Genomic DNA, 12,277 nt, shown 5'->3' with positions numbered 1-12,277 from the left:
TAGGGGGAGAGTGTAACCCAGATAGGGTTATTATTATTATGTTGAGTTAATAACAGAATGGGTTAATGCTGGGTAAAATAAACAAGTTATTATTGAGTAAATAATATCTAATTCATGAGGAGGGTTCATTTGGAATACATTCGATGGGAGTACATCATTTATGCTTATGTACATGTGATATTTTAAGAATTACGGTGATACTTAAAGTTTGTATGTAATGCACTTGCGAAAATGTGCTTTTGCCTAGCAAGTTAGTATTAATTGTTGCTGATAGGTTGTTGTTTTATTTGTTCCTGCCCTCACGTGTGAGAGTGCGATTCTGATTGGACTAGAGTAAGAAGAGGAACCTATAGAGGGACGCATGATAGTGTTGTTCGGATGGCGGAGAAGAAATGTATATGTAAACACTTTATAAGTTGTTGAAACTTACATTTCTTCATATCTGAGAGTTTAAGGACATTGATGAAAGTGTATGCGCGTTACTCAGCACTACAACAGAAAACCTGCTTATACTTGTGCAGAGTTCAGTCGTTAGTGTGAGAATACGATGGAAAACCGGACATTCACGTACACTGGACTGCATTAACGTTTATTTTGTCTAATTTGACGAGTTTTGCTGGATCAACAAAGACCCAGATAGCATTCTAAATCCCCGAGTGATTTAGAATACCTCTGGCACCATGGGACATGATCAGCGCAACATCGTCATGTGAGAGAGAGAGAGAGAGAGAGAGAGAGAGAGCGCATGTGTCCGAGCTTCAGAGGAGTCTGATTAGAACGCTGATAATCGAGGAAGTCAGGTGATCTTATTTCATTTTATTTGCTCAATAGAGTGAAGTGGCCATTTGTTGTTTCACGGCCCCAACGATCTCTAGCAACGTCCAGGCCTGCAACGGGGAGGGGATGGGACTTGTGAGGTGTGTGTGTGTGCATGTGCGCCTATGTGAGTGGCCACTCAAAAGTTATAAAAGGTATTGTTTCAACTATTGGTTGTGAAACAAATATTTTGTATTGATATTATTTGTTTATTTGAGATATTAAGGAAGGATTGATCTGTCATAACTGATTATTTGATGTGATTGCATATTTTCCTCAAAGGAAAAGAAAGACACAAGACAAGTGTATGGTTTAATTTTAAGTTTAGTGAACATTTGACATTTAAACATATATTTACACATTTATTTTATTTTACTGTGTATAAATAAACCTAAAGGTTAATTTTGTTATACTTACCTATTTGTGTTGATTGAAGTCATTATACAGTAACATTTCCTAGCTGACATAGGGGGAGGATAGCATTAGTGCATAGTCGAGAGACACTTTAAGAACCCGGTGCGCTGCTCTGGTTGTAATCAGGGAAAAGGGGGCGCTACATTTTAACAAAATAAGAGGGATCATGCAAAATGTGTGTTCTTTTTTATTTACTACTGTCCTGAATAAGATATTTGAGGGACTCAAACACAACTATTAAAAAGGGTTCAAACACTTTTTGAATTTGAAGATCAAGATAAATCTTACTTAATTTGTCTTCCGGGAAACATGTAAGTGTTACTGGATCTTAGTGCTGCATTTGACACTATTGATCACAACATTCTTTTAAATGGACTCGAAAATTATGTTGGCATTAGTGGAATTGCATTGTCATGGTTCAAATCATACTTATCTGACCGTTATCAGTTTGTAGTAGTAAACGAAGAGATGTCATATCGATCACAAGTTCAATATGGAGTACCGCAAGGCTCAGTACTAGGACCGTTGCTTTTCACTCTGTACATGCTACCCTTGAGAGATATCATTAGGAAGCATGGCGTTAGTTTTCACTGTTACGCTGATGATACTCAGCTCTATATTTCTTCACGCCCTGACGAAACTTACCAATTCACAAAATTAACAGAATGTGTAGCTGATATAAAAAATTGGATGACCAGTAATTTCCTTCTAAAAAACATAGATTCTAATTTTTGGACCAAAATCTTCTTCACATGATAACCTAGAATACTGTCTAACACTTGATGGCTGCTCTGTTAAGTCTTCGTCGTCAGTTAGGAACCTGGGTATGCTCTTTGATACCAATCTTTCATTTGAAGGCCATGTTACTAGCATCTTTAAAACCACATTCTTCCATCTTAAAAATATATCTAAACTACAGAACAACATATGCTCTCAATGAAAAATGCAGAACAGTTAGTTCATGCGTTCATGACCTCAAGGCTAGATTACTGGGTGGTTGTTCTGCTTGCCTGATAAATAAACTACAGCTTGTACAAAATGCAGCAGCTAGAGTTCTTACTAGAACCAGGAAGTATGACCATATTAGCCCAGTTCTGTCAACACTGCATTGGCATCCTGTTAAACATCGTATAGATTTTAAAATCTTGCTAATTACTTACAAACTAAATGGTTTAGCTCCCCAGTACCTGAGCGAGCTCTTAAAGCATTTATAGTCCTTCACGTCTATTGCGATCTCAGAATTCAGGCCAGCTGATAATACCTAGAATATCAAAATCAACCGCAGGCGGTAGATCCTTCTCCTATTTGGCACCTAAACTCTGGAACAATCTTCCTAGCATTGTTCAGGAAGCAGACACACTCTGTCAGTTTAAATCTAGACTAAAAACGCATCTCTTTAACCTGGCATACACATAACACATTATCAATTTATATTTTCAAATCCGTTAAAGGATTGTTAGGCTGCATAAATTAGGTCAGCTGGAATCAGGAACATCAGTTACATCAGAAGAAGAATGGCATCTACGCTAATATTAGTCTCTCTGTTTATCCCGAGATTTACCGTAGTCAACCGGATCCGGGCCGTATCCAGGTGAGATCGAGGACCTGCGCCTTGACACGACCACAACGCAGCCCTGAAGTATCAGCAGAGATTGAGTAAACTAGATCATCCATTGTGAAGGCCTCATCAACACGACAGCCAGTAGCACAGTTCCTCAACAAACCGTCCATACCAGCGTGATGAATACGATCCTCAACTGGATGGAACTGAAATAAATACATTGATTGCTGCGATCCTATCAGACTTATGATAGCTACCTGAATCGTAACAAAGCACTGTTCGCCAGAGGAGAACTGGCCTCCCGACTAAGCCTGGTTTCTCCCAAGGTTTTTCTCTCCATTTTAACACCTATTTGCCACTTGTTTGCCACCTGATGTCACCTGTTGGATTTTGGGTTCCTTGCTGCTGTCGCCTTTGGCTTGCTTAGTTGGGGACACTTGACATTTGATATTCAACAGTGCTTTGCATCTGCCTGCATTGACACCATTTTCTTTAAGAGCTGCTGTGCAGCCAAAATTATATACCAGTTATCACTGTAAAGCTGCTTTGACACAATCTGCATTGTAAAAAGTGCTATATAAATAAAGGTGACTTGACTTGACTTAACTTGGAAGTAGATGGCATTCACAAAATAGCTTTGTCTTATAAAAGACAGTAATAATTTAATATCTAATATAATAGTAACTACAAAGATGATGTTACCAACTACAGCTAGGATGTATCATAGGTAGTATATCAAGGTTAGTTCCACTATTAAAGGGTTAGTTTACCCAAAAATGAAAATTCTGTCATTTATTACTCACCCTTATGCAGTTCCACACCCATAAGACCTTCGTTCATCTTCGGAACACAAATTAAGATATTTAGTTGAAATCCGATGGCTCCGTGAGGCCTGCATAGGGAGCAATGACATTTCTTCTCTCAAGATCCATAAAGGTACTAAAACATATTTAAATCAGTTCATGTGAGTACAGTGGTTCATTATTAATATTATAAAGCGACGAGAATATTTTTGGTGCGCCAAAAAAGCAAAATAATGACAAAGTGATGGCCGATTTCAAAACACTGCTTCAGGAAGCTTCGGAGCATTATGAATCAGCATGTCGAATCTGCAGTTCGTAGCACCAAAGTCATGTGATTTCAGCCATTTGCTGGTTTGACAGGCGATCTGAATCATGATTTGATACGCTGATTCATAACGCTCCGAAGCTTCCTGAAGCAGTATTTTGAAATCACTTTATAAGTCGTTATTTTGTTTTTCTTTTGGCGCATGAAAAATATTCTCATCACTTTATAATATTAATATTGAACCAGTGTACTCACATGAACTGATTTAGATGTGTTTTTAGTACCTTTATGGATCTTGAGAGAGGACATGTCATTGCTCCCTATGCAGGCCTTAAAGATGTTTGCACTGTGTCCCTGTGTATTCTGTGTGTGTAGGTTAGCTGATCTGAAGCTACAGGGATTGGCTGACAGCAGAAGATTGTGGACAAGCTTCAGTGAACTGGCCAGAATCCTTAAAATCAGAAACAAAACCTTTGGTATTCATCTTGAAAGAATGAAATGTTCAAAATGACAAATTAAGTACTGTCTGTACTGTAGCATATGTTCTGAAATAGCATGCTTTGCAGAATACATTCAGGAGCACTGGGATGAGGATGAGTTCTTTGGCTACCAGTTTCTGAATGGCCTCAATCCCATGATGATCCAGCGCTGCTCAAAGCTGCCCGATAATTTCCCCGTCACAGATGACATGGTCAAAGACTCCCTAAGAGGGAGCAGCTTGAAGCAGGAAATGAAGGTACAATACTCGCTTCTGGCATGATTTGGAATTACTGGGTCTGGTTTGGTTTTGTCTAATTTCCTGTGTTTCTTAATTATTTTTTGTGATCTACCCCCCACACCCAGAAAGGGAACATCTTCCTGTCTGACTACAAGATATTGGATGAGCTGGTGGGAAATATAATCAGTGGCAGGCAGCAGTATCTCACGGCTCCCCTGGTCCTGCTGTACTGTAATCCCCATGGCATGATGCTGCCCATCGCCATACAGGTGAATCTTGCATCTGAAGCACAGCAATCTATGAAAGTTTATTTTTTTAAAGTGTCAATGTCTTCATGGAGTACTTATGACAGATATCTTGGAAATCCTTTTTCTTGAAAGAGAGAAAAATCATAACCCAGGTTCCCTCAGAAATCGTTTGCACCATTTTCATGCATGTTCAAATTTAATCTGCATAGTTAAAGCAAAAGCCCAGCAAAGAGAATCCGATCTTCCTCCCAACGGATTCAAAGACCGATTGGATACTGGCCAAGATCTTCGTCCGAAATGCAGAGTTTGGCGTTCACGAGGTCGACTTTCACCTGCTGAGAACTCACCTGCTGGCAGAGGTGTTCACTGTGGCGACATTGCGCAATCTTCCCTCTCCACACCCTCTCTACAAGGTATCGCACATGAGTTGGTTTTATGTGTGAAAGGTGAGGGCTTTTAGAAAAACAGGGGCATTTTCCAGACAATGCCACATCCACAGAGAGAGAAAGAGAGAATGAAAAGTTGAATAAAGTTACTTCTATACTATTTGACGGCAGGGGAGTTTTTGAGTTGTAGTCTGTGGTCTCACTTGTCTATTTTACCTCAGAGGTGTTGCTCCCCTTCAGTATTTGCCTTTTGGAGAGCAGGTCTGACTCATCTATAGCCTGTGAACACAGCCTACACAGAACATTAGGTACATGAGGGGTTACTAATGTCTTACTCAAACCCATTCACCTCTCTGTAACATTTCTCAAAAAAATGGAATCATTCTGTAATTTATGTAAAAGTAACTTGAAGGAATGGAATATAGGGAGTCACCTACAAAAGAAGGCTTGGAGGTACAGGTACACACACACACACACACACACACACACACACACGCAATAACGCAAGCACTAACACACAAGGAATTAAAATTCATTCATTCATATATTTTTATCTTGAAAGAATGTGGTGAATGCAGATCTTTTGCTTACTTTTCCTTCTGTAGCTCCTCTTTCCCCATATCCGATACACGCTCCAGATCAACATCATGGCCCGGAATCAGCTGATATCCAAGGATGGGGCCATTACCATGGTATGCACATGGCGGTTAAAGAAGTTCAATTTTCAATTATAATCCAATACACTTTTTTTCCCCCTCATGATCCTATGTACCTGCAAACATATCTTGTGAGATTGGTTATAAAAACAAAATAAATAAAAATATGATGACTGACCAAAAATTATAATTTTTTATTTAACTTTTGGGTAAATTATTATGGGGTTTGTGGTGCCAGAACTTTGTTTATAGCCTTCCACCTAACTTTAAGTCATGTGTCTTTTCTCCATTAACTCTTAGTATGCAGGAGTAGGTGGAGAGTCATTGGCAAAGTTGCTGAAGCGTGCTACTGCCTCCTTGACCTACAGCGCCCTCTGTCTTCCTGAGAACATCTCTGAGAGAGGCCTGGAGAATGTACCCTACTACTACTACAGAGATGATGGGATGAAACTGTGGAACATCATCAACAAGTATGACTACCAGTGGAGTTAATCTAGTGTATTTTTTTATTGCTTAAGGTACATAAGACAAGGAACAATGTAAGGCACTTCCATTGAAACAAACATTTAGAGTTTACATTAAAAAAAAAAAAAAAAAAAACAACAGAGCAGGGATGAGGACATAGAGTTAGCCAATGTAGACGTCAAAGAAAAAGAGAGACTAAAATAATTGACAAAGATAAACACAATGTTTCAGATTTTCTATTATGTTTTCTGAAGCATTTGAAACTCTTTAACATTTTTATGTGAGTTTGTGAAAATGTTTAAGTAGAGCTTACACTTTTTCCATTTACAAATATGGATATGATATTTACCCATCAATAAAACAAAATTAACATCAGAGAAGGATGGATTTAAATCATATTTAAAAAAACAAAAAACTTGTTGAGTTATAGGAGGAATTGTCTCCCTTTTTACTGACAACCAGCTATGTATATCAAACCAAAATTTAGAAGTAGCATCACAGTAAAAGAAAAGGTGATCAGGTGTTTCAGGAAAAGAAGAACAAAAACCACAAGGATCCACCTCAAAATGAAGTTTTTGTATAAAATCACTAACTGGGCAAATCCTGAACATAATAATGAGTCTCATTATTGTCTCCTTGACCTTTGGAGCAACAGGGTATGTCATATAACAGGTAAAAGCTTTATCCCTTACTGAAGTTTCAACATCTCCCAGAAAATAACACTGATAATCAGTGATGATACGTTTAAGTTCTTTGTAAATAAGTTTATTACACTTACTGTCTAAAAGGTCTACATTACATATTTTTAAAGAGGGAAGAGAAACTACAGGTCTAGATAAAGGATCATAAAAACTGCTTTGGATTATTCTTAACAATCCAGTGGGTATAACACTGCATACCTTATCATAAACTTTTATTGTTATTCTAACCCTGTATTTATTAATAAAATCATTGTGAGAAAAAAAGGCCATTATCATCTAATAAATCATGAATAAAAATAATGCCTTTGTCATACCAATCACTTTTAAACAAAGATTTCTGTGGTGTCCTTGAGCAAGCCACTAGAGGAAGCTTTGGTGTGAGAGTGAGAAGGCAAAAAAAGTGAAGATGTAGCACATGAGATGTGAATAATAAAAGATACTGAGTTCCAGTCACAGAGTTGGATAAGAGTTGGATAAGATTTATTTCAAGGCACTCAACAATTTCCTCTCAAGCCCCCATGTTCATACTCTTTTAATAGGCTTTATGCTTTCTACTCTCCAACTATGTGTATGTGTGTGTTACATAATACATCCAGTTTTTAGGGCTGAACTAATACACCCTGGTGCACTTTCTGATTCATATTTCAACAAATGTAGGTTCATGGGTTTAATAGTCAGTAAGCACATGCTCTATATGTACTGTGTTGCAAGTCACTGAATAAATTCCTGCTTAATAAATAGTGCAAAATAAATCTACAAAAAAAGTCAAGCTGTAAATATGTAAACCTGGAATACATCTGACTGTGAGGTTGCTTACAGGTTTGTTGCAGCTTTCTTGTCACACTACTATCAATGTGATGCAGACGTGCAGAAGGACACAGAGCTGCAGGATTGGATCAGTGAGATATTCACCAATGGCTTCCTGGGAAGAGATGGCTCAGGTCTGTTACCAGTCCATTATCAGGGCTGTTGCAGTTGAAGAAAAAAAATGTGTCTAGACAAGGGGTGGCGAACCTTTTCCGCATGATGAGCCACACAATAGATGTGTCTCACAATGACTTATTACTATCACAATTTACTACATATTACAATAAGTAATTACATAACATACAATAGTTTTCATGGATTTGAATGTTTGTATAAGCCTACCTCTTTTTACTTGACTCAGTGGGACACCTGGCACTCCTTGGTTTCCACAATCTTTGTTAAGTCTGGCTTGTATTCAGTTGTGGCTACTCGTAGTAACTCTTTTACATGTGTGTCAGTCAGGACAGAGCAATGCTTTGATTTCACTTGTTACAGTGTTGAAATTGACAATAGTTTGAGTGCAGCCTGTTTGACGTTGGGATCTCTCTCAATTGGCACAATCTTCCAAAACTTCACGGTTCCTTCCCTCAGAACACTTTAAAGTCTGTCATCCTCAGAAAGTTAAATAATTTCATTTCATTTTCATTTCATTCATTTATTCATTTGGCAGATGCTTTTATCCAAAGCAACTTACAAGTGAGGAATACAACAAGCGAGTCATCATGACGAGGCAGATAGACACGAAGTGCTTACAATACAAGTTAAGGCAGTGTTCAGAGTATCATAAACTACAATAGAGAAGGATTAGAGGAAGTGAAAGGATAGGAATAAGAAGTGCTCACGAAAGAGATGCGTTTTCAGCTGTCTTTTGAAAATTGCCAAGGATTCTGCATTCCGGATGGAGGCAGGAAGATCATTCCACCAGCCAGGAACATTGAATGAGAATGTTCTGGAGAGTGATTTCGTGCCTCTCTGTGATGGTACCACAAGCCTTCGCTCCTTTAATGAGCGCAGGCTTCTGGTAGGAGTGTAGACTCGTAAGAGTGAGTGGAAGTAGGCGGGTGCTGAGCCTGTGGTAGATCTGTAAGCAAGCATCAACGCCTTGAATTTGATGCGAGCAGCAAGTGGTAGCCAGTGCAAAGAGATGAAGAGAGGCGTGACGTGGGCTCTATTGGGCTCGTTAAAGACGAGACGTGCTGCAGCGTTCTGAATCATTTGTAGAGGCTTGATTGTGCATGATGGCAGTCCAGCCAGAAGAGCATTGCAGTAATCAAGCCTAGAAATGACCAGGGCCTGGACCAGACGTTGAGTTGCATGCTCTGTTAGGAAGGGCCTGATTTTCCTGATATTGTAAAGTGCAAATCTGCATGACCGAGCTGTCTTAGCAATGTGGTCCTTGAAGGTCACTTGGTCATCAAGGATTACTCCAAGATTTCTGTCCAAATTGCTGGATGCTGAAGTCATGATTTAGAGTCGGATTTGCAGGGAAGACGAGAAGCTCAGTCTTAGCCAGGTTGAGCTGCAGATGATGGTCTTTCATCCATGCCGAGATGTCCGCCAGACAGCTTGTGATTCGTGCAGCTACTGTGGGATCATCTGGTTGGAATGAAGGAAGAGTTGTGTGTCATCAGCATAGCAATGGTAGGAGAAACCATGTGCCTGAATGATGGGACCAAGTGATGTAGTGTAAATGGAGAAGAGGAGGGGTCCAAGAACTGAACCCTGAGGAACACCCATGGTCAGTTGATGAGTTTTGGATACCTCCCCTCTCCAGGCAACCCTGAAAGACCTTCCTGTGAGATAGGATTCAAACCAGAGAAGTGGAGTACCTGTGATGCCCAGTGATGAGAGGGTGGACAGAAGGATCTGATGATTCACCGTGTCAAAGGCAGCAGATAGATCGAGCAGAATGAGAACTGATGATTTGGAATTAGCTTTTTCAATCCGCAAGGATTCAGTGACAATTTCAAGCTGAGATGCTGCTTCATCTTCCACTAAAGGGGCTTTTAAACAGTCTGATTCAGCAATGAATGGGTTAATAAGAAGTGCAATCTGTGGTCTTTTTTGGCATAGGCTGGAGAATCTGTCCTTAAAACTCTGTTCAAGATTTTCAAGCAGTGTTGCATACCATGCAGTACTCCTATTTACAACCTCTGCTGCTTCTCCACTTGCCTTCAACAAGGATGGAAAATGTGTTAACTCTCTCTTTTGTTGATGCATCTTGAACAGCTTGAGTTTGTTGATAAATGTGAAAACACTCTGCACCAGGTCAGGCACTATCTTTAACTTCCCTTGCAGATCCACATTAAGGCCATTCAGATAATGCAGTATGTCGACCAAAAAAGCCAAATCTGAAATCCACTGGGGATCCCATAGGTCAGGATAGTCCTTCTGTTTCTTTGCAAGGAACAACTTCACTGGATTTAAAAGCTCAAAAAAAAAAAAAAAAGAACGAGAAAGCACAGTAACCTTTAAAAGCCATCTCACAGCGCAGTGATGAAGCAGATCAAATGAAAGATCTTCATCAAGCTCAGCAATGAGATTGTTGAACTGCCTGTGATTGAGAGCATGTGTGCATATAAAATTCACAATTTGCAACACAGGATTCATGATGTGATCCAAGTTCAGCTTTTTAGACACCAAGTGATCTGAATATAAATTTGTTTCAACCGAGTTGTTGATGTCCAATATTCTCTCTTCAACAATGTGCCGTGACTGCTGATATGATGCTAATGTAACTGTCTCTGAATGCTTGGTCAATTTCCGAAAAACCTGACTTTTATGATTTCAAAGTGTTTACCTTCTGCTTGCGCAGTTCACTGCCTTTGGGAAATTCCCGGGCCACCGTAGGATTGTTACAGGTGCTGGTGTGTTGGAGAGATGAGAGTAGCACAGATATCCACAATAATGGGTTTTAATCCAGAACGCAGGAGAAAGCATACAATATAACACATCAACATAACATTGGGTAACGTTAAGCACGGACAGGGAGTGAAAGGAGTGAGTCCATAATATAGGGAGTGCTGATGAAGGAGTCCAGGTGCCGGAGATGAGTGATGATGGGGAGATGACGAGGGAAGTGAGTGCAGGTGTGGAGAACAGGAGGATCATGGGAATTGGAGTTCTGGAGACAAGGGATCTGTGACAAGGATGGAGTGATGTGAAAAGGCGCTCAAGATTTGAACTCTTAAAATGCGACAATGTAGTCTGGCATATCAAGCAGAATGGTTTTCCATTTCATCAATAGGCTAGACACGTTAAATCGCGCAAGAAGTTCTTTTAAAAATAAGTTAAAAAAATAATAAGAGTAATATATTTAAAAACATCAAATTAGATTTAGAAAATACATTTAAATTAATTCATATTTATTTTAAAATAATTGATTTAATTGTGATTGTAAACACAGAATATGTGGAGACTGAAGAGCCACAAAAGAGCAGTCAAAGAGCCACACACGGCTCGTGAGTTGGCTCGCCACCCCTAGTCTAGACCAAGGAGTTTGCATTTCCAAAGGAATTGTTGCCATATCAGGAATTTAATCCAAGAAATGTTTCCTTTTTTTGTATTCAGCTCAGTATTTGCACAGCAAAGGATGGACATATTTGCTTTGAGGCACAACCGCTTTTGTAAACCCCACTGTTATTCACTGTTTTATGGAAAAGAACTGAACCAGGCCAATGGCCAAAAGTAGTTTATAGTTTATGGCTCCACTCTCCATTTTTTTTAATCTCCATCTCATGTGTGTATGTGGACTGAGCGTGTGTGTCCCCCACATTACACATTCACTCATATCATGAATGAATGAGCCAGGAGAAGAACAGGGGGTAAGGCAGCACTGTGTGTGTGTGCATGTCATGACTTATGAGGACACAAATTTGTATAATGACATGGGTATTACCCTGGTATTATGATGTAAACATGTTTTATGAGGACATTTCATGAGTCCTCATATTTAAAATAGCTATATTTAGTTATATTTAAAACATAATTTTCAATTCATTAACATTTATTTGTATAGCGCTTTTCACGATACATATAGTTTCAAAGCAGCTTTACAGAGAATGCATGTCAACATTACAATTTAGAGAATCTGGTATCGGAGCTGACTGTCCAATGTATGTGGTTTCAGAAATGTACATATAATCATGCAGTTAGCTAGCAAAGTAATAATTTAGGCAATTTCATTTTTAATCATTGTTAGCAGTTTAATTGAAGGTAGAAGCAATGAACTCCTGGAAATAATGAATTACATATTAACAATAATTAGGATATTAACATATTAACAATATTAACAATAATTATGATATACAGAAATTTGGGAATGTGCATGTTGATCCAGATGTTGTGTCATCTAAAGTCCTTGCAGGTGCTGTCTCTTCAAATACTAAACAATGTTTTAATAAAAATGTAAAAAAGCAGACAGTTATCTGTGATGGG

The 12,277-nt window shown here is 38.9% G+C and overlaps 1 protein-coding gene across 1 annotated transcript in view; it reads left to right on the top strand.

Moving 5' to 3' along the window:
* Window positions 1-12,277, top strand: part of LOC125261560 (hydroperoxide isomerase ALOXE3-like) — a 76,178-nt gene that overhangs the window by 46,107 nt on the left and 17,794 nt on the right. Inside the window, exons 6-12 of the mRNA XM_048180110.1 lie at window positions 4,235-4,335; window positions 4,426-4,595; window positions 4,703-4,846; window positions 5,035-5,238; window positions 5,817-5,903; window positions 6,168-6,337; window positions 7,853-7,974. Of these exons, the coding sequence (XP_048036067.1) occupies window positions 4,235-4,335; window positions 4,426-4,595; window positions 4,703-4,846; window positions 5,035-5,238; window positions 5,817-5,903; window positions 6,168-6,337; window positions 7,853-7,974 (998 nt within the window). The remainder of the gene's footprint in view (window positions 1-4,234; window positions 4,336-4,425; window positions 4,596-4,702; window positions 4,847-5,034; window positions 5,239-5,816; window positions 5,904-6,167; window positions 6,338-7,852; window positions 7,975-12,277) is intronic.

The sequence above is a fragment of the Megalobrama amblycephala genome, unplaced genomic scaffold, assembly GCF_018812025.1.
Source record: "Megalobrama amblycephala isolate DHTTF-2021 unplaced genomic scaffold, ASM1881202v1 scaffold431, whole genome shotgun sequence".
Classification (NCBI taxonomy): domain Eukaryota; kingdom Metazoa; phylum Chordata; class Actinopteri; order Cypriniformes; family Xenocyprididae; genus Megalobrama; species Megalobrama amblycephala.
The sequence above is the reverse complement of the archived record's forward strand: the minus strand, read 5'-3'. Positions and strand labels throughout refer to the sequence as shown.